Source organism: Physella acuta, unplaced genomic scaffold, assembly GCF_028476545.2.
Source record: "Physella acuta isolate Inbredline_101_S28 unplaced genomic scaffold, ASM2847654v3 ptg001016l, whole genome shotgun sequence".
NCBI lineage: Eukaryota > Metazoa > Mollusca > Gastropoda > Physidae > Physella > Physella acuta.
In genome coordinates this window covers 345120-366571 of record NW_026732533.1, presented here as the reverse complement: position 1 = coordinate 366571, position 21452 = coordinate 345120, and the positions used below count along the sequence as shown (strand labels likewise).

Sequence of the window (21452 nt, the reverse complement as noted above, 5' to 3'; positions counted from 1 at the left end):
CGCTTTTTTTCGTTGCGCTTTTTGTTTTGCGATTTTTTCCGTTGCGCTTTTTTTCCGTTGCGCTTCTTTCTGGTCACCCGTTTTTGCACAAGATAGACTTTCCTAACATTAAAACTTTTGCATCAAAGTACCTTTCAAATTTTCCAACAACATACCTGTGTGAACAAACATTTACAAGAATGAAATACGTGAAAAAAAATTTGAGAGCAAACGTGGATCTCGGGTGGGGGCGGGGGTGATGGACACTTGAAATTTGTATATATTTCTACATATATTATATTTCGTTGGGAGGGGGCGGCGACACGACCCTGAAGAGATGTCTTAAAGAAACTCTGGCCCCCGAACTGATATTTGATAGTTAATGTGGCCCTCGGGCAGAAAAGTTTGGAGACCCCTGTCCTAGAGCAACTGATACGCAACTCCTAAAGCAACTGACACACAACTCCTAAAGCAACTGACACACAACTCCTAGGGCAACTGACACACAACTCCTAGGGCAACTGACACACAACTCCTAAAGCAACTGACACACAACTCATAGAGCAACTGACACACAACTCCTAAAGCAACTGACACACAACTCATAGAGCAACTGACACACAACTCCTAAAGCAACTGACACACAACTAGAGCAACACACACACAACTCCTAAAGCAACTGACACACAACTCCTAAAGCAACTGACACACAACACCTAAAGCAACTGACACACAACTCCTAGGGCAACTGACACACAACTCCTAAAGCAACTGACACACAACTCCTAAAGCAACTGACACACAACTCCTAAAGCAACTGACACACAACTCCTAAAGCAACTGACACACAACTCCTAAAGCAACTGACACACAACTCCTATATAGAGCAACGGACACACAACCAGCTAGACCAGTGGTCAAGCTAGCAGGTCACGTATCACAAACTGACCAATGAGATTGAGAGCTGGGTTATGGACTCACCAGAGTCAAACCTTGGCTATAAATAGAAATCATGTATCGCCATAAAGACATCGCCAGAGATTAAGGGAGATAATGAGCGGATAAGGCGACATCCACGCGCTCTGGTGTAGATAAGACAAAGTTTAATTACAGGCGCCATCTAGCGGGAATGTGAGTACCTGCTGATCCGTTGCTGTAATGCTTTGTGGCTGTAAAGTACTTTGTGGGTGTAGTACTTTGTGCCTGTAGGACTTTGAGTCTGTAGTACTTTGCTGCTGTATTACTTTGTTAGTGTAGTACTTTGTGGGTGTAGTACTTTGTGCCTGTAGGACTTTGAGCCTGTAGTACTTTTCTGCTGTATTACTTTGTTGGTGTAGTACTTTGTGGCTTTAGTACTTTCAGGCAATAGTGATTTGTGGAAGAAGTACTTTGTGGTAGTGGTGCTTTGGGACGTAAGTACTTTATAGTAGTAATACTTTGGGGAAGTAGTACTTCTTAGGCAGTACTACTATAAATGAGCATTTTAACCACTTCAAACACAGCTGTAATCTACAACAATCAATTTAATCAAAGACAGCGCTATTACTAAATGCCAGATCAACGCCTTCTCCTTACACAACCGACAGTTTTACGTGGACGGCTTGCCATGTTGGCACAATTTAGGCAAATTCTCTTCCATTTTAAAGACCAAAATAATTTGAGACTAAATCTTGTTGCCCTTCAATTAATCAATTTTCCACGTGAATTGAGATTAGTTTTTTAGATCCACATTGCCTAGCAATAAAACTCATGCGTATTGCCTGTTTCCAACCCGAAGCTACCCAGCAACCAGCCATCAAACACTAATCTCTAAACCAGCCAGGATGTATCAAAATGTCACAGTGCTATAAAAATACATAAATAATAAAAACCTCATAACATGTTCCCCATCATTTTTATGGCTTTAGTTAGATAGCGCTGGTATGATAATGTGAGGTTTAAAGCGACGAGGCAATCTTATGAGTAGATAATTTCCACAAGAAAGTCCCGCATTTAGAGGGTACTAATGTAACTAAAAGGGGACGGCATGGTCAAACTGTAGAGCGTCCGGCTGGTTACACTAAAGTCTCGAGTGCGGATCCCGGGCTTGAGTCTGTAAGAAGTGCCTGAGTAAACCCAGCTTTAATGGGTACTGAACTCACGTTTGGGCAGAGGCGTAGCGACCCTTCCCGGCGCCCGGTGACAAACTTTCAATTTGGCACCCCCCTTGTGACGAAATTTTCGATTTGCACCCTCACCCCTCAACTTTTTTATTTGCACCCCCCCCCCTCAAACTTTCTATTTGCACACCCCCCCCCCCCTCGTGCAACTGAAAAAATGCAGCTAAAATGACATTTTAATTTGTTTTTACAACCCATTTTAGCGCCCCTAAGGTCGGCGCCCGGGGACATATGTCCCCCCTGCCCCCCCCCCCCCCCATCGCTACGCCTCTGCGTTAGGGAGTGTAAATGCGGTAGAGCATATTACTCACCAAACGATCCTTTCATATGCGGGGGTCATAGAAATAGGTGAACTCTATTTCACCTGCCCCATAAGGTTCCAAATGGTACTAACTGCATCAGAAACTGTCCTTCTATTTACGGGGGAAAGAGCCGTATTCCAGAAGATTCTGAATGAAACTTAACTGCATCAGACACTGCAAGCTTGTCCCTGTATTTACGGAGGAGTTAACCGTATTCCAGAAGATTCTAAATGATACTTATTGCATCAGACACTGTCCCTTTATTTACTGGGGAGAGAGCTGTATTCCAGAAGATTTTAAATGGTACTTTACTGAATCAGACACTGCAAGCCTGTCCCCCTATTTACGGAGGAGTTAACCGTATTCCAGAAGATTCTGAATGAAACTTAACTGCATCAGACACTGCAAGCCTGTCCCTTTATTTACGAAGGAGAGAACCGTATTCCAGAAGATTTGAAGCGTAAGACAGATCATGTCGTTTTAGCAAAGCCCAATTGGCGAAGCCGTTATGTCCACACGCGGAAATGAACGCAGCGGTTTTTAAGCTGCGTCGAAATGACGCGCGGCCCTGACGCAGTGACGTCATGCGAGGCGAGCGACAGACCAGGACGCCATCGGACAGACAGGCAGGTGGCGCTGGGCGTCTTTCATCCCGACCCTAGCGCCGCCCCGGAGTTTATTTATTCATTCGATTCTCGAGACATCTAAGTTCCGGTATAAACTTTTCTAATCTCGGTGGATGCAGGCCCCCTGCCGGTCCCGTGTGGAAACCATTTTTTACACGTCGGCCGGCAGCTGAAAGCATTCTTCAATCGTCGAATAGAATCGGCACTGCATATTTTTTGTTTATCTTCTTGTGTGGTTTTATTTAAAGAAGGGAGGGTTGGGGGGGGGGGACTTTGTTTCCTTCCAGTACATGATGTCATGGAAGAATGGTTTAACTTTCTGTGTTGTTGTCTTCGTGTGTTGAGTACTTCAGCCTCGGTTTGAAACAGACTATGCCAAGGGCACAATTCCTCATAGAAGAAAAAACCCTATCGGAGTTTCTTAACGTTGTTATAACAACAATTTTGTGCCGACCGCATACATAGAGGAAGGGGGTTGGTAGCAAGTTTGTTGTACATTTGTTATGTGAAATGTGTGTACGAAACGCTGGCAGGGTTTCTTTCATACATTTTCTAGGGGGGAGAGGGACATCACATTTTTCTAGGGGGGAGGGGACATCACTTAAAGTATAGCTTTTCAATATACATTATTGTGGGAATGGGGGTGGGATGGTGGGGTTGACGTGATCGGGTGGGGGAGGGGAGGAGTTAAGGGTAGTGGTCCTGAAAAGAAAAGATGTCTGAAAGAAACTCAAATACAAATTGTTCCTTTCAAATCAGGTTCGGATCAAACGTACGTCACATGCTAATGTGAACTTCTCATACGGCCAAAAAATGATTATCATTATCGCTCCTTCTCCATTTGTAATAAATTATGTTGTTAATTAATTATCTACCTGACATCGGCATCCGTGTTTCAACTGACTTGTTCTGCGCATGACCCGCTGATGGTGCCGCGCGCAGATTACTTGTACCTGGCCACGTCAATCAGCGCTTGTACGTGTGCCAGTTGGTCGCAGGGGAGAGAGCAATCAGTGTTAGAAGTAACGCGATTTAACGGTGTCGCTTCCCCTGAAATCTTACAACAGATCTAATACAATTTAACTAAGCGACGAATTTGCGGCATGAGACAGAAGACGGAGCTTTAGTGGAGCTCTTTGGTGCCCAGTCATGGTAGAACTTGAGCAGGCGTGATATGCCGTCCGTTCAGTTCCTCCCACTCCCCACCCCACACACACACCCAACTTGCCTTCGTACCATCCTTACCTTGTTGACCTCACCAGCCAACCCCACTTTATACACCAAACAACCCTGCTTTGTAGGGCCTCCACTACACCAACCCTAACATAACAGGGCGAACAACCCAAACACGTGCACTAAACCAACCCTATCAACCTGTCCCATACACAGACAACCCGTCCACCACCCCCTCCACCACCCCCTCCACCACCCCCTCCACCACCCCGTCCACCACCCCGTCTACCACCCCCTCCACCACCCCGTCTACCACCCCCTCCACCACCCCGTCTACCACCCCGTCCACCACCCCGCATTACATTGCTATTACTAATTCAGTCGCTCACAAATCCTGCAACCGCCAAGAATTACAGAAATCAGACATTGTTTAATTTATCATTTCTTATTACATAAACCATGGGCCGGCGTGGTCTAACTAGAGAGCGCTAGACTGCTAACCTGATAGTCTCGAGTTTGAACCCGGGTTTTAGTCAGTAGAAATCCCCTAAAGGGTACCTAACTCACGTAAGGGAAAACAAATGCGGCTGATCATAGTGCTGACCACACTTTCCCTTCATCAGTCGAGGTCTCTGAAACAGATGAACTCTACTTCACCTACCCCATGTGACTAGGGCATGAACGTGAAAAGATGATGAATTACATAAATAACACAACAGGAGCGGCTTAGAAAGCTAATCCTAACTATGCGAGTAATCCTAAACTCAACGCGTCAAGCTACTCGTGTAAACATCCAATGTACTTGACGTCATGTTAACTCGGGGTTGTTGCGCCAACAAAAGTTAACAATGGGCTCTAGACGGAGGACCACGGTAAACAATACCAGACAAGAAGTAAACAAACTGGGCCGGCGACATTTATCATCTTTCTGCAAGGGGGGGGGGGGGGGGGGGGGGGGGTGATCATCGTAGGTCGAGGTCGTGGTAATCAGTGAAGGATGAGTTTGGTTACCTGTAACAGGTAGGTGGGGGGGGGGGGAGGAGGATCATCAGCATTAACCTCTCTGACATGATGAGATATCGGTGAGGTAAAGGGAGATAACTGGAGATTAGGGTGAGGTGAGATAAGTGAGGTGTGAGGAGGTGGGTTCAGGGGAGGTAAATCTCTTTAAACTAAACGAACCGCAACTACAATTACATGACAAGAAGACACCACTGTACCGAATACTACATGCTGTCTTATTAATAAAATTAAAATATACAATCATTAAAATAGTTTTACTATCGCGAAATCAATTAATTTCTATAATCCTCTTTAAACTAAATAAAGCTCAATTTTTACAACACAATGACGTATGTCACACCTAAAGCGCCTTAAAATGACGTGTATCGCTAATTGCTGTGCCTGGTTGTGGCCCCTTCTTTAATATTCTAGCTACGGAATACACTTTGATGCGGCTCTATTCAGATAGTTGACTGTCAGTCAGGTGTCTGTCTGTCTGTCAGTTGCCTGTCTGTCTGTCAGTTGTCCCTCTGGATAAGATGCTGATAAAACAGTAAAAATAAATCGAAGCCACTTAAATAATGAATTTTAAATGTACTGCAACAATAGGGCTGGTACGTAGGTCACCAACCAGTTATATGGCTCATGCAGGTTTTATTGAGCCGTAAGTTGGTTGGTGACCTACTTACCAGCCCTATAGAAAAAGATACTCTTTGAATTAGATACAAGATAACGATGGTGAATAATCATGTAATTAATAATAATTATGGTGTTATTTCAAATGATCGGCATTAAAATGTATGTTTGACCCAGCCTTGACCTTTACCCTCAGAGACCTTCAGCTGCCCTTTGACCCACTTCAAGTGCGCCAACCACCGCTGCATCCCGTACTTCAAGCACTGCGACTTCAAGGACGACTGCAAGGACGGGTCAGATGAGGTCAACTGTGGTGAGTAGGTCAAGGACGAATGTAAGGACGGGTCAGATGAGGTGAGCTGTGGTGAATAGGTCAAGGACGAATGTAAGGACGGGTCAGATCAGTAGGTCAAGGACGAATGCAAGGACGGGTCAGATGAGGTCAACTGTGGTGAGTAGGTCAAGGACGAATGTAAGGACGGGTCAGATGAAATGGACTGTGGTTAGTCACGTTGACGTCACACACAAAATGTAACCCTGTCTCAAATTGAAATCACCGTAACAGGTATTGATTTAATTTTTAACTCTGATCCATTCCGCATGTCATGCTGATGGGTCCATAGTTGTCACTACCGTGTCGTAATGTCACTCTGATGGTACTATAATGTCACAAGTGACCACCAAGTGACAATACACCACACTAGATTTCATCATTTTTTTTATATAGTCAAAGTTTTTTCCTATCACAAATTTACAACAGATCTTTCCTACTGGGAAAAGGTGGGGGTGGGGGGTTTCTTTGTCTGAAATTTGTATATATGTTTATAATATTTAACTTATCTTTATAAGCTATTGTATGCATTGTAATTTTCGTTTTTCCCAATCGAATAATTTAAACTAAACGTATAGGCCTACACCTGACCTATGTAGCAGGCATCATTTCCGTTATAAGGTCCCCACATTGGTTTTCTCCACAGTGTTCCGGGATTGTTTCCATGTAGCAGTCATCATTTCCGTTATAAGGCCCCCACATTGGTTTTACTCCACAGTGTTCCGGGATTGTTTCCATGTAGCAGTCATCATTTCCGTTATAAGGCCCCCACATTGGTTTACTCCACAGTGTTCCGGGATTGTTTCCATGTAGCAGTCATCATTTCCGTTATAAGGCCCCCACATTGGTTTACTCCACAGTGTTCCGGGATTGTTTCTATGTAGCAGTCATCATTTCCGTTATAAGGCCCCCACATTGGTTTACTCCACAGTGTTCCGGGATTGTTTCTATGTAGCAGTCATCATTTCCGTTATAAGGCCCCCACATTGGTTTACTCCACAGTGTTCCGGGATTGTTTCCACAACGAGTTCCGGTGCGACAACGGCGAGTGTGTCCTGCAGGTGGACCTGTGTAACGGCAGGAAGGACTGCGCCGACGGCAGTGACGAGAGGCCAGAGACATGCAGTGAGTCATTTCTTTCTAGACTTCCGGTTTTCAGATTCAACTTCCGGTTTTCATATTTAACTTCCGGTTTCTTGACGCTTGGTGAATATCAGTTTCATACACTACATACGTTTTAAATCTGACCTTCCGGTCACCATACACTTTTAAAATATCAACTTCAGGTAATCTATTATAGGGATAAGGGGCGTGGTCGAGTTGGTAAAGCTCATGGTTGCTAAACCCAAAAGTCTCGAGTTCGAGCCCTCGGGCAGTTGAGGCTCGTTTGCTGGTGACAGCCACTCTTCTAGGAGAGACAACTCCAAAATCAAACAACTGCTGCCTTGTAGTTTGTTCTTGGTTGGACAAAGACTATGGAAGCAAATCCAAAAAGAAAAGCAGGCTGAAATCGGAGTCAATGGCCTCAATGGAACATAACCAGTTGACACGTAAACTTAATTGCGTTGGAGGGGATCTCTTCCAACTCAAAAATTAAGAATGGAGAAGAAGAAGAAATGTAGGGGGTGTCATATGTATGGGTGTCATATGAATGGGTGTCACGTTTGACGGGTGTCACGTGGTAGGTATGTGAAATATTTTGTTTTATCCCCCTTCCCATCCCCCATCCCCAGTACAAAGTTTGTAGATTTTTTTTTCGTTAACTTCCAAAAACTCTAATACAAAATCTTGACATTTATTGAACTGAAATCCTGGCCCACAATTCTATCTTTAACAAAAATTCTGCCGCTTGTATTGGTTCGCATGCCAATATGGATAGTAAGGGATCGATGATCAGTTCAAATAAAATTTCTTGCGATACTCATTATACCAGTCCACGTAATTATAGAGTTAGTTTACGTCGCTATGAAAGTCGTATAACATTGCTATTAATTTAGTTTACGTCGTTGAATCGTTGTTTTACAGTTAGCTGACGCCGTTATACAGTTAACTAATGCCATACACTTAGATAACGTCGTTATAAGAGTACTTACCGTTGTTATAAGTTAGTTAAGGTCGTTATATCGTAAATTAGCGTCGCTATCAAATTGATTTGCGTCGCTATTAGGTTACTCCACGTCGGTATACAATTAGTTAAAGTCATTATAAATTTAGCTAACGTCAATATCAAATTACTTAACGTCGTTATGAGGGTACTTAACGTCGTTATACAGTTAGTTAACGTTGTTAATCAGTGAACCGAAACAGCTGGGATGAAACAGACCAGAAATTATGGGATGGCCTAATGTGCTGAAATACCCTGAGAGCGACCCTAGTCTCACCCCAGTACACAAAAGTCAATGTGCTTGTGGTGACGGTGAACCGGGTCCACTATGACCCCTGTTCGGGGTTATCTCCTTGACCCATATCGACCCACTTTATTGTGAGCGTGACATGCTGGTGTTAAAAACACACCAAGAAGTACTCACGGTGTGATGGGTGACGTTTTTATTGGATGAAAGGAAATGTATTATCGTTCAAAGTAAGGCGGCGGGGGTGGAGGTGGTGGTAGGGGTGGAGGTGGGGGTGGGGAGAGGGGGTGGTGGAGGTAGATGGAGGTGTGGGGAGGGGTGAGGGAGGATGGTAACCGTTGGTACCAATATCAGGAGTAATTGATTAGTTCTGGTACCAGCGACAAGATCAGGGCTAGCCTTGCTTAGGAGGTCACATAAGAACACACGAGAACATCCGAGAACATCCGAGATCATGCGAGATCATGTGAGATCACGCGTGGCCACACTGAAACACACGAGAACTCACGCGATCACAGCAGACGTCTCTAGATAGTGACCAACAGGCGACTCACCAAGACACAAATCGTGTCACCATTTACTTAGCGCTACACTAATCAACACGTTATTTTTAGAGGAAAATTTCAACCAGTACACGATTCCAATGGCCGTCCAGAAATCGTTCCCGATGACCGTCCAGAAATCGATTCCGATGGCCGTCCAAAAAACAAATTTATGGATTAAGAGGGCGAAAAACGTCAGAGAAATTTGGGATGAAGCTGAGGATTATCTTACATTAAAAATTGGGTGTTAATTTATTTCTAATTAGATTTTACGAAAAAATGTCAATAAATAAAATCTTTAAAAACCCAATACATAACGAATACAGCTACCCATATGTACATACCAACACCACACATATCACACACAACCACACACACACACACAACTACACCACACACAGAGACACTGCACACACCAACACCACACTTAACTGCACCAGCTCACACCTACACCACAGACACACCTCTTCTCACCCCTCCACCCTCACTCCCTCACCTTCACTCCTACCACACTCCCTTACCTATACCCCCCACACAACCAACTCACTCCCTTACCTAAACCCCCCACACAACCAACTCACTCCCTTACCTATACCCCCCACACAACCAACTCACTCCCTTACCTATACCCCCCACACAACCAACTCACTCCCTTACCTATACCCCCCACACAACCAACTCACTCCCTTACCTATACTCCCCACACACCCCCACCACACTTCCTTACCTATACCCCCACCACCCCCACCACACTCCCTTACCTATATCCCCCACCACCCCCACCATACCCCCTCACCTATATCCCCCTCCCCCACCACACCCCCTACCCGTATGCCAAAATCTCCGTACTTCCTGTTTGTGTACCACGGGTTCCAGTAGCCTGTAGCAGCTGAAGCGTGGCGGTCTGGTTGTTTGTTGCCGGATCATCTACCCCAGCCCAGGTAAACTTTCTCACACCTGACAGGTAAACATCACATTACGCATGCGCAAACTCGGGTTTTTTAGCAAAGTTTTTCCAAGATCGCATGTTTAAAGAAAAATGTCCGCGTAGTGATTAAAATTATCCTCGTTTTTAATCGGTAAAAAAACGTTTTACAAGGTAGAAAACTAAGTGTTAAAACCACATTTTTTATTAGTTAATCTCTCAATACAAATCGTATACTTGAAGTTTGTAGAAATGTAGTTTCTCTCAACACAAACCTCCTACATGAGTTCGAGTTTGTAGAAATGTAGTTTCAAGCTCATTCTTATTTATCTAAATGTGGCGACATTCCATCAGCATTTATGTTTAACTTTAATGTTCAAATGGAGGCATTGAATCTGCCATCTGGGCAGATATGCCCCGATGGCCTCTCACTTTCGGGGTCAACTCTGTTACTTCAACACTAACGTAGTAGAGTCTGATGTTACTTCAACACTAACGTAGTAGAGTCTGATGTTACTTCAACACTGACGTAGTAGAGTCTGATATTACTTCAACACTGACGTAGTAGAGTCTGATATTACTTCAACACTGACGTAGTAGAGTCTGATATTACTTCAACACTGACGTAGTAGAGTCTGATATTACTTCAACACTGACGTAGTAGAGTCTGATGTTACTTCAACACTGACGTAGTAGAGTCTGATATTACTTCAACACTGACGTAGTAGAGTCTGATGTTACTTCAACACTGACGTAGTAGAGTCTGATGTTACTTCAACACTGACGTAGTAGAGTCTGATGTTACTTCAACACTGACGTAGTAGAGTCTGATGTTACTTCAACACTGACGTAGTAGAGTCTGATGTTACTTCAACACTGACGTAGTAGAGTCTGATGTTACTTCAACACTGACGTAGTAGAGTCTGATGTTACTTCAACACTGACGTAGTAGAATCTGATATTACTTCAACACTGACGTAGTAGAGTCTGATGTTACTTCAACACTGACGTAGTAGAGTCTGATGTTACTTCAACACTGACGTAGTAGAGTCTGATGTTACTTCAACACTGACGTAGTAGAATCTGATATTACTTCAACACTGAGGCAGTAGAGTCTGAAATCTCCCACAAGGCCCACCTCACTTTATTCTCATTGAATTATGTAACGCCCGTTACTCTTTAACCACTATACCCTTTCACACTTTAACCACAATGCCCTGCCACGCCCCTCACGATGCCCCTAACTCACGAGTCACAATTCCTGAACACAAATCGTTTGATCCAACACTAGAGTATCACTAACTGCCATTAACCACCCATTCACAATGCTTAAGTCACCAAGAACCACAACTCCACAGGACTGAAATACCCTCTCCAACAATCGACTCCTGCTGTGTATAAAAGTCTAGCATGATAATCTACTACAGATCGGCGCTTATGAATAGAGCTAAATTATATCAACAAGACACAAAAGGCTAAAATATGTCAGTAAAACTCAAACAGCTAAAATATATTAGCAAAACTAAAAGAGCTAAAATATAACAGCAAAAAAGAGCTAAAATAAATCAGCAAACCTTTAGCTAACACAGATTTTTTTTTTTTTTTTTTTGCAAAGATAATTTTTTTTTAATTGCAACGACGCAGCAATGAATTTTGTTTCAGTGTGTTACTTCTTCTTGTTCATTCTTAATTTTAGTGTTGGAAGGGATCCCCTCCATCACAATTATGCGCCATTGAGGCCATTGACTTCGATTTCAGCCTGCTTTTCTTTTTGGGGTTGCTTTGTCCAACTAAGAACAAACTAAAGGGCAGCAGTTGTTTGATTTTGAAAAGTGGTTGTCCCCAGCTAACGATCCTCATCTGCCCGAGGGTTTGAACTCGTGACTTTTAGGCTTAGCAACCATGAGCTTTACCGGCTCGACCATGCCGACCATGCATTGTTACAAAGACGTTTTTTTGTGGTGTAAACTATCTGCACCGTTTTCATCTCACCTTAAGTGGCAAAGTTGATATCTCGTCAGCCTACCGTTCTGGTGATGAGTTCAAATCTTGCCAGGGTGATGTATTGTCTTGTATCCGGTGATGTATTGTCTTGTATCCGGTGATGTATTGTCTTGTATCCGGTGATGTATTGTCTTGTATCCGGTGATGTATTGTCTTGTATCCGGTGATGTATTGTCTTGTATCCGGTGATGTATTGTCTTGTATCCGGTGATGTATTGTCTTGTATCCGGTGATGTATTGTCTTGTATCCGGTGATGTATTGTCTTGTATCCGGTGATGTATTGTCTTGTATCCGGTGATGTATTGTCTTGTATCCGGTGATGTATTGTCTTGTATCCGGTGATGTATTGTCTTGTATCCGGTGATGTATTGTCTTGTATCCGGTGATGTATTGTCTTGTATCCGGTGATGTATTGTCTTGTATCCGGTGATGTATTGTCTTGTATCAGGTGATGTATTGTCTTGTATCCGGTGATGTATTTGCTTGTATCCGAGCAAAAATAAGTAGTTTACTGCGGTTGTTTAGTGTACATTTGTGGTGATTTTGTGGACTGGTGTCTACCTTAAAGTTGATTATTCTCTTGACAAACCCAACCCCCTTACCACCCTAAAACCTACCACCCTAAATCTACCACCCTAAAACCTACCACCCTTAAACTTACCACCCTAAAACCTACCACCCTGAAACCTACCATCCTAAAACCTACCACCCTAAAACCTATTACCCTAAAACCTACCACACTAAAACCTACCACCCTAAAACCTACCACCCTACTACCCCACCAACCCACCATCCAACCTACCAATTTCCCAGTTTCAGTATCCACCCCCAACCTCCACCCCAATCTTCCAATTTCCCAATCCCCATCCTTATTCCATTCCAGAAAACCATTTCCCATCCGCTAATCCCTAACCAGCAGCCAAATCTCTGACCAACTGACCATCCCCACCCCCACCCCCTCGCTAAACGAACAAACCCCATGCTCACTCACGACCCAGACTAACACAATTCTACTCGACAACCCCCCCCCCCCCCCACCCCCCAGTCTGGAATTCCCTACCAGATAAGACAGCTGTCTACACCTGTCTGCAAACTGTCTGCGCGAGCTAGAGAATCTTGTGTCAATTTTCTCAAGCCACAGTAGACCCGCGGATTACCAAGGGAGCTAAACTTTCAAAGGCCGTGACTTCTATTTAAATTACAAGTTCCCTCCCCTATTTATTCAGCGTCAATATAAAAAAAAATTGGACAATATAAGCACGCGTTTCGTGGATCTTAAATTGTTTCGGGATTTGAAGCTAGTCCGGAATTTTAGACTGCTCCACCCACGCGAAACCTACCACCACTCTCTCCCCTTTTCATAGTTTATTAAAGGCTCTAACTTTTAATCTTCACTTACCAAACATAGAAATCTGTATTGATTGACTATTTTCAACGAGTGAAGATTTTATGTAGCTGAACTCAGAGGCGTAGCGAGGGGGGGGGGGGTGCGGACCGCACCGGGTGACACCATTTAGGAGGGGGGGGGTGACACCAAGGCAAAAAATAGCAAAATATATAGAGAAAAACTTAAGGGGGGTGATGCAAATGCAAATCGAAAATTTGAACGTTTGTCCACGGGTCACTACGCCTCTGGGGGGTGACACCACTAAGTGCCGCACCGGGTGACACCCGACCTCGCTACGCCACTGGCTGTACTGTATCTGAACAACTTAACAAGCCTACAAATTGTACGTGCGTTGAACAGTATTTGTTTTTCATTCGTTTAGTGTACTATGTGGTGTAGTGGTAGAGCGCTCTACTGCTAGCCTGAAGGTCTAGAGTTCGGATCTCGTTCAAGTCTCGAGAAGTCACAGAGCCCACCCGACTGATGGTACCTGACACGTTAGGGACGTAAAGGCGGCTGGGCATATCTCTGGACATAGCATCCTTTCATATGCTGAGGTCAAGAAACATATAGACCCTATCTACCCGATAGATCTTTAGGTCTAAATGGGAACTTCAAGACTTACCTATAGTCAAAGCGTGTCTTAATTTAGACTTGTCTTAATTATGATAATCAAAGCGTGTCTTAAGTTAGACTCGTCTTAATTATGATAATCAAAGCGTGTCTTAAGTTAGACTAGTCTTAATTCTGATAATCAAAGCGTGTCTTAATTTAGACTCGTCTTAATTCCAATGAGCTTAAATTTTCTATTCTCTCAGAACGCATTGCTAACTAATGGGGTCCGGTGATTTGAGATTTAGAACCGCTGAAACCGCTTTAGGCCGTGTAGGTATTGAGCTTATAGACAGCTAAAGGGGAAGTTATCAAATTATTCGGCCGATAGGGACGACACGTTCGATTACCAAAGCCGTTTGAGACTAGGTATTCGATTGCTAGAACAGTTTGAGACTGGGTATTCGATTACTAGAACGATTTGAGAGTAGGTATTCGATTGCCTAGAGCCGTTAAAGACTGGGTATTCGATTACTTGAACAAGTTGAGACTAGGTATTCGATTATTAGAGCCTTTTGAGACTGGGTATTCGATTACTAGAGCCGCTTGAGACTGGGTATTCGACTATTAGAACCGTTTGAGACTGGGTATTCGATTACTAGTACCATCTAGAAACGAATATGTGACACAGTACGCGACAGTGAAGAATTCCCCGCCTGCCGTTGAGAAGTTGATTGCCCTGGTGTGATCGGGATTCGTTCCCCGTCCCCCGAGTTCGCGCTGTCTGTAATCTCGCAGCCTGTCACATTTCTGCCACATAGATTTCAAATGGACAGGTCCGGTAGGTGCATCTTGGGGACAGAAAAAATAAATTAACTTTAAACGGAGTGGCGTCCCTTTAAACCTAGTGCCCCTTGTCTACGTTTCGCTTGATTTTGTTAACGATATGACAAAGGAAAGAAACAAAAACAGAATGGTGCCTCTTTTAAAATATAATTCTATTATTTTTTTACATTACTTTACAATCTCTATGGTTCCACATGAGATTTTTACATTCGAAATTTTCCAGTTGTGATTTTAAAAAGTACTTTAAATATCGGTGTGTACAAGCTACGTTAGAACAAAACTTTTTCTGTAGGCCGATTGCTAGCTTTACCCAACACAATTCACAATAGCCACATTACCCACCATTGCGCTCTATAAATCATATGTACCCACTATTTTGCCCTATTTGCCCACCATTTTGCCCTATTTGCCCACCATTTTGCCCTATTAGCCCACCATTTTGCCCTATTTTCTCACCATTTTGCCCTATTTTCCCACCATTTGCCCGATTAGCCCACCATTTTGTCCAATTTACCCACCATTTGCCCTATTAGCCCACCATTTTGCCCAATTTACCCACCATTTTGCCCTATTTACCCACCATTTTGCCCAATTTACCCACCATTTTGCCCTATTTACCCACCATTTTGCCCTATTTTCTCACCATTTTGCCCTATTTGCCTACCATTTTGCCCTATTTACCCACCATTTAGCCCTATTTTCCCACCATTTTGCCCCCATTTACCCACCATCTTGCCCTATTTTCCCACCATTTTGCCCTATTTGTCCACCATTTTGCCCTATTTGCCCACTATTTTGCCCTATTTGCCCACCATTTTACCCTATTTGCCCACTATTTTGCCCAATTTACCCACCATTTTGCCCAATTTACCCACCATTTTGCCCTATTTTCTCACCATTTTGCCCTATTTGCCCACCATTTTGCCCTATTTACCCAACATTTTGCCCTATTTTCTCAAAATTTTGCCCTATTTGCCCACCATTTTGCCCTATTTTCTCACCTTTTGCCCTATTTGCCCACCATTTTGCCCTATTTACCCACCATTTTGCCCAATTTACCCACCATTTTGCCCTATTTACCCACCATCTTTCCCTATTTTCCCACCATTTTGCCCAATTTGCCCACCATTTTGCCCTATTTTCCCACCATTTTGCCCTATTTGCCCACTATTTTGCCCTATTTGCCCACCATTTTACCCTATTTGCCCACTATTTTGCCATATTTTCCCACCATTTTGCCCTATTTTCCCACCATTTTGCCCTATTTTCCCCACCATTTTGCCCAATTTGCCCACCATTTTGCCCTATTTACCCACCATTTTGCCCAATTTGCCCACCATTTTGCCCTATTTGCCCACCATTTTGCCCTATGTGCCCACCATTTTGCCCCATTTGCCCACCATTTTGCCCTATTTGCCCACCAGAACTGTCTCACCAATGCCAGACGGGGATCTACGTGTCCAACAGTTCTGTCTGTGACGGTCACGTGGACTGTCTGCTGACCCACGACGATGAAACAAACTGTAAGTATAGTACAAGCAAGTAGATTCAAGTATAACACAGTACAATCAAATAGATTCAAGTATAACACAGTACAATCAAGTAGATCCAAGTATAACACAGTAAAGTAGACCCAAGTATAACACAGTAGAATCAAGTAGATTCAAGTATAACACAGTACATGCAAGTAGACCCAAGTATAACACAGTACATCCAAGTAGATCCAAGTATAACTCAGTACAATCAAGTAGATCCAAGTATAACATAGTGCATCCAAGTAGATCCAAGTATAACACAGTACAATCAAGTAGATCCAAGTATAGCACATCTACAATCAATAAGTAGATGCAAGTATAACACAGTAAAATCAGGTAGATCCAATTATAACACAGTACAATCAAGTAGATTCAAGTATAACACAGTACATACAAGCAGACCCAAGTATAACACAGTACATCCAAGCAGACCCAAGTAGGTCCAAGTCGAGTCAAGCACACTCTAAAGTAGAAAAACAAACATTTTTTTCCATTAAGACTGATCACAACTTAGCTTTACTGCTGAAGCTGAAATGATAAATTCCAACCCCTAATTCTTATACTTGACCCATCAATAACCCGTCCTTAACCTTCAGGTGGGTGTGTCGCCCCTAACTTCCGGTGCACCAACGGCCAGTGCATCCGGGCAAGTAACGTCTGTGACCGGAAGTGCGACTGTGTACAATGTGAGGACGAGGCTAACTGCTGTAAGTATCGATGTCTGGTCCATTACATATTACAACATCCCTAGGCCATTGCATGACATAATATCGTAATCATCGCCAACTATGAAATTATGAACCAGTGAATCTTTGTACCAACAAAATAGTATACCAACAAAATGTTGTACCAACAAAACATGTACCAACAACATTGTCGACCAACAACATTGTGGACCAATAAATTTGTGTACCAAGAACATTGTGTACCAATGAATTTATGCACTCACACAGTTATGTGCTTTGAAATTATCTGTACCTATAAAATTATATACAAACAAAATAATGTACCAACAACACTATGTACCTAATAAATTATGAATCGACACAATTATGTGCTTTGAAATTGTATGTACCAACAGCATCATGTACCAACTAAATCGTGTCCCAACGTAATTATCTATCAACCAAATTATAAACCAAAAAGATTACGTAGCAATAAAATCTTGTACCACCATGCACTTTTTACTTTCTCGTATATACGAAGTATAGAGAAAGTCTTGTAATCGTGCAAAAAAAAAAAATCGAGATTTTTGCAAATCTCGACGTTTTGCATCTCACTGATACGGAAAAACATAATTTTGCAATCTTGTCCGTATGTCTGTGTGTCTGTGTGTGTGTGTGTGTGTGTGTGTCCGTGTGTAAACACGATAACTTGAGTACCGTTACAGCTAGGTTGATGAAATTTCATATATAAGTATTTAATCAAAATCGTAGATCCGTATCAACTTTTGAGCGATTTCCGATAACCGGAAGTGGTACTTTTCCTACTTTGAATTTTTCAAAAGCCTATAACTTGAGTACTATTTCAGATAGATAAATGAAATTTCATACGTAAGTAAAAGATCTAATTCTCTACCTTCGATTAAATTTTGAGTCATTTCCGTTGACTGGAAGTCGTACTTTACGCTACTTCCGATTTCTCAAAAAACCAATGTAAATTTTAAAAGTAATAATAATATTGCGCACTATTATGCGCTTTTTTATTTCGCGTTCACTTGGTGTGCAATTAATTTGTCTACGAGATTTTATTCTATTTTTAAAACTTTAAGTATTTAAAATGGATTAAAAATCATGTCTATAGCCCGAGTTCCCATCCCCTGTTATTTTATATAAGAATATTCGAGAAAGTTTAGGGGAGATCACTCCCGGTTTATTTATGAAGCTCTTTCCAAACGATAGTTTAGCACTTTTTTTTCGCACTTTACCCCGCCTCGAGATCATTTCCCAGTCGCCATGACAACCAGAGCACCCTGTTAGACCTTAATGTCATCCAACAGGAGACCTGAAGTCCGTGCCATCACCTGGATGTATACGGGCTTCTAATTACCGTTAGCACCTCTTTAATTGCCCACCCCCCCCCCCCCCCCACACACACATTCTACAATGTTGCTATCTATACGATGTAATGTTTTTAGATTAGCGTCAGACAGAAGTCACCTCATTATAGCAGGAGTTATCTCAATGTAGCAAGAGTTATCTAATCATAGAAAGAGTTATCTAATTATAGAAAGAGTTATCTTATTGTATGAAATGTTATCTAGCAAAAGCAAGATTTTTCCTCGTTATCAGAGTTTCTTCCAGGCATCTCTTTTGGAAGAAAGTCTACCCCTCCCCCCGAAAAGAAATGGAATTTATATAGAAAACATATACTTTTACCAGTGTCCGCCCCCCCCCCCCTTTCGGAAAATGTTGTCCGCCTCCCCCCCCCCCCCCCAAAAAAATAAAAAAATAAAATAATAAGTGCCCCCCCCCCCCCTCTTCCCCGGAGAAAAAAGTCTGAAAGAAACACTGCTCGTTGTTAGGCCACTAAAACGATGTTTTGCGGCGATAAAAACGTCACTTCTTTAGTCTAAAGGCGTCGGGTGCCAGAAATATTCAGTGAAAAAAAAGTTTTTTTTTTTCAAAAAATATTTTAACTTTATTTTCAGTCCAATGTTTAATTTAGATCTCGTTACCTCTTGGATCATAACAATTCGAATAAAATTCTACTTTTTCATAAAATGCAATTAAAATTAAGATTTTAATGAGATGTGTTGTCTAATTAGCCAGCACGGCCTCCTGTGACCTGAGCAGCAGCTACAAGTGCCGGAGGGATGAGCGCTGCATCGCGCGTGAGTACGTGTGTGATGGCGTCAACGACTGTCGGGACGGCAAGAACGGGACGGATGAGCTGCTCTGTGGTGAGTGTCGGCAGGAAGTGACGTCATGGATGGGGTGGTAGGGTGGGGTGGGGTGGTTAGAGGGGTGGGTAGTGGTGAGGTGTTGGGATGAGGATGATGAGGGGAGAGGTGGGTAAGGTGGGGGAGATATGGGGGTGGACGTGAGGTGGGTTCGGAGGAGGGGATGGGTATGAGGTGGGGTGAGAATAAGGGTGATGGGGCGTGAAGGTGGTTGAAAGGTGGAGTACGTTGAGACTGAAATGAATGTATGATCACGCAATCATGAATGTATGACCACGCCATCATGAATGTATGACCACGCCATCATGAATGTTTGACCACGCCATCACGCCATCATGAATGTATGATCACGCCATCCAACCCACCACCATCTCTACTTAACCGAGACCCACTCACCCATGCAAGATGTTCCAGATGTTCAAGAGTCCAGCTGCGGGGTGGGCAACTTCTTCTGCCCCGAGGGTAGGTGTCTGCCTAAACAGACCGTGTGTGACAAGTTCCAGGACTGTCTGAACGGGGAGGACGAGCTTAACTGCTGTAAGTGATCGCTTCTCGTTGTCTTTAATGGTGGTCTGCGGTAATTAGATGATTGCGATTAGTATTATGGAAATCAGTTTAAGAGTCAGTTTCTGTCAGTGAGATTTTTTATTATAAATATTATTATTATTATTATTATTATTATTATTATTATTATTATTATTATTATTATTATTATTATTATTATTATTATTATTATTATTATTATTATTATTATTATTATTATTATTATTATTATTATTATTATTATTATTATTATTATTACATCTATTATTATTACATCTATTATTATTATATCTATTATTTTTAATTATATTATTATTATTTATTATTCTTCTAGTTTTTATTATTATAATTTTTATTTTTTATATTTTATTAGATTCCGTTTTAATCAATCTTCACAATTCAGTTAATACAATTGTGTGTTTCCACGTTAATAACATTTTACAAAACATTTAATACAGGTCGCAGCAAAATAACAAAAACATTTTATCAGGGGAAATAACAGATAAAATAAACAGAACAAAGGCAACGCTGATTATCGCCCCGGATTTTTTTTTAAATGTCTAAATTGAGTTTGTTCTATCTAGCGCCTAGTGCAAGAGAACTATCAATTTTTAAACATAATTTCTGGTTGTCGATCAAATTACTTTTTTTTTCTGCCGGCATACATTGGATTTTCGTTTTTGATTGTAAGAATGCAATTTGTCCTTATTTCATTGAACGATTTTATTTTCACTATATGCAAAATATTAATCTTTATAAGATTGAACAAATAGATTTGGATTTCTAGAGCGTCGCTCATATATTTTATGTTCACTTTTTATTTTATTGTTGAGACATCATCATTTAATGATTATATAATGAAGTATGGCAATTAATGCTTGATCGTTTCCGACAAGACACACGGGGCAGATGAAGTGAAGTTCATCTGATTCAGAGACTTCACCATATGAAAGAATGGTGTGGTCAGCACTATGCCCAGCCGCCTTTGCTGTCCCTAGCGTGAGTTAGGTACCCATCAGAGCTGGGTAGACTCAGGGTCGGTCCACTGAGGTGGACCCGGATTCGAACTCGACTTACGTGTGAGCAGTCCAGCTCTCTACCACGCGGTCTGATTTACTTAATGCTTACTATTACACAACTACATTATGTCGCACTCCCCCACCCCCCTCCACCCCCCCCCAACCCTCCCCTCTGCCCACAGCCAACAAGACCCAATGCAGAGCAGACGAGTTTGAGTGTGAGCACAGGGGGTGTGTCCACGTGAGCCAGGTGTGTGACACGGTCAGTGACTGCAGCGACTGGTCGGATGAGAAAAATTGTCGTAAGTTTAGGTTTAGGTTTAGGTTGTCGTTTAGGTTTAGGTATAGTTTGGGTTGTAGGTTTAGGTTTCGTTTGTGGTTTAGGTTTAGGTTGTCCTTTAGGTTTAGTTTTTTTTTTCGTTGAGGTTAAGGTTTAGTTTTTCGTTTAGGTTAAGGTCTAGTTTGGGGTTTAGGTTTAGGTTTAGTTTGGGGTTTAGGTTTAGTTTGGGGTTTAGGTTTACGTTTATTTTGGGGTTTAGGTTAAATTTAGTTTGGGGTTTAGGTATTTGTTTTAGTTTGTCGTTTAGGTAAAGGTTTAATTAGGGGTGTAGATTTAGGTTTAGTTTTGGGTGTAGGT

At 42.3% G+C, this 21452-nt stretch overlaps 1 protein-coding gene across 1 annotated transcript in view; it reads left to right on the top strand.

Annotated features, from left to right (window-relative positions):
* LOC131954617 (G-protein coupled receptor GRL101-like) overlaps positions 1–21452 on the top strand; it is a 164737-nt gene that overhangs the window by 121158 nt on the left and 22127 nt on the right. Inside the window, exons 5-11 of the mRNA XM_059318394.1 lie at positions 6074–6190; positions 7211–7333; positions 16241–16339; positions 16948–17058; positions 19119–19253; positions 19668–19790; positions 20998–21117. Coding sequence (XP_059174377.1) covers positions 6074–6190; positions 7211–7333; positions 16241–16339; positions 16948–17058; positions 19119–19253; positions 19668–19790; positions 20998–21117 — 828 coding nt within the window. The remainder of the gene's footprint in view (positions 1–6073; positions 6191–7210; positions 7334–16240; positions 16340–16947; positions 17059–19118; positions 19254–19667; positions 19791–20997; positions 21118–21452) is intronic.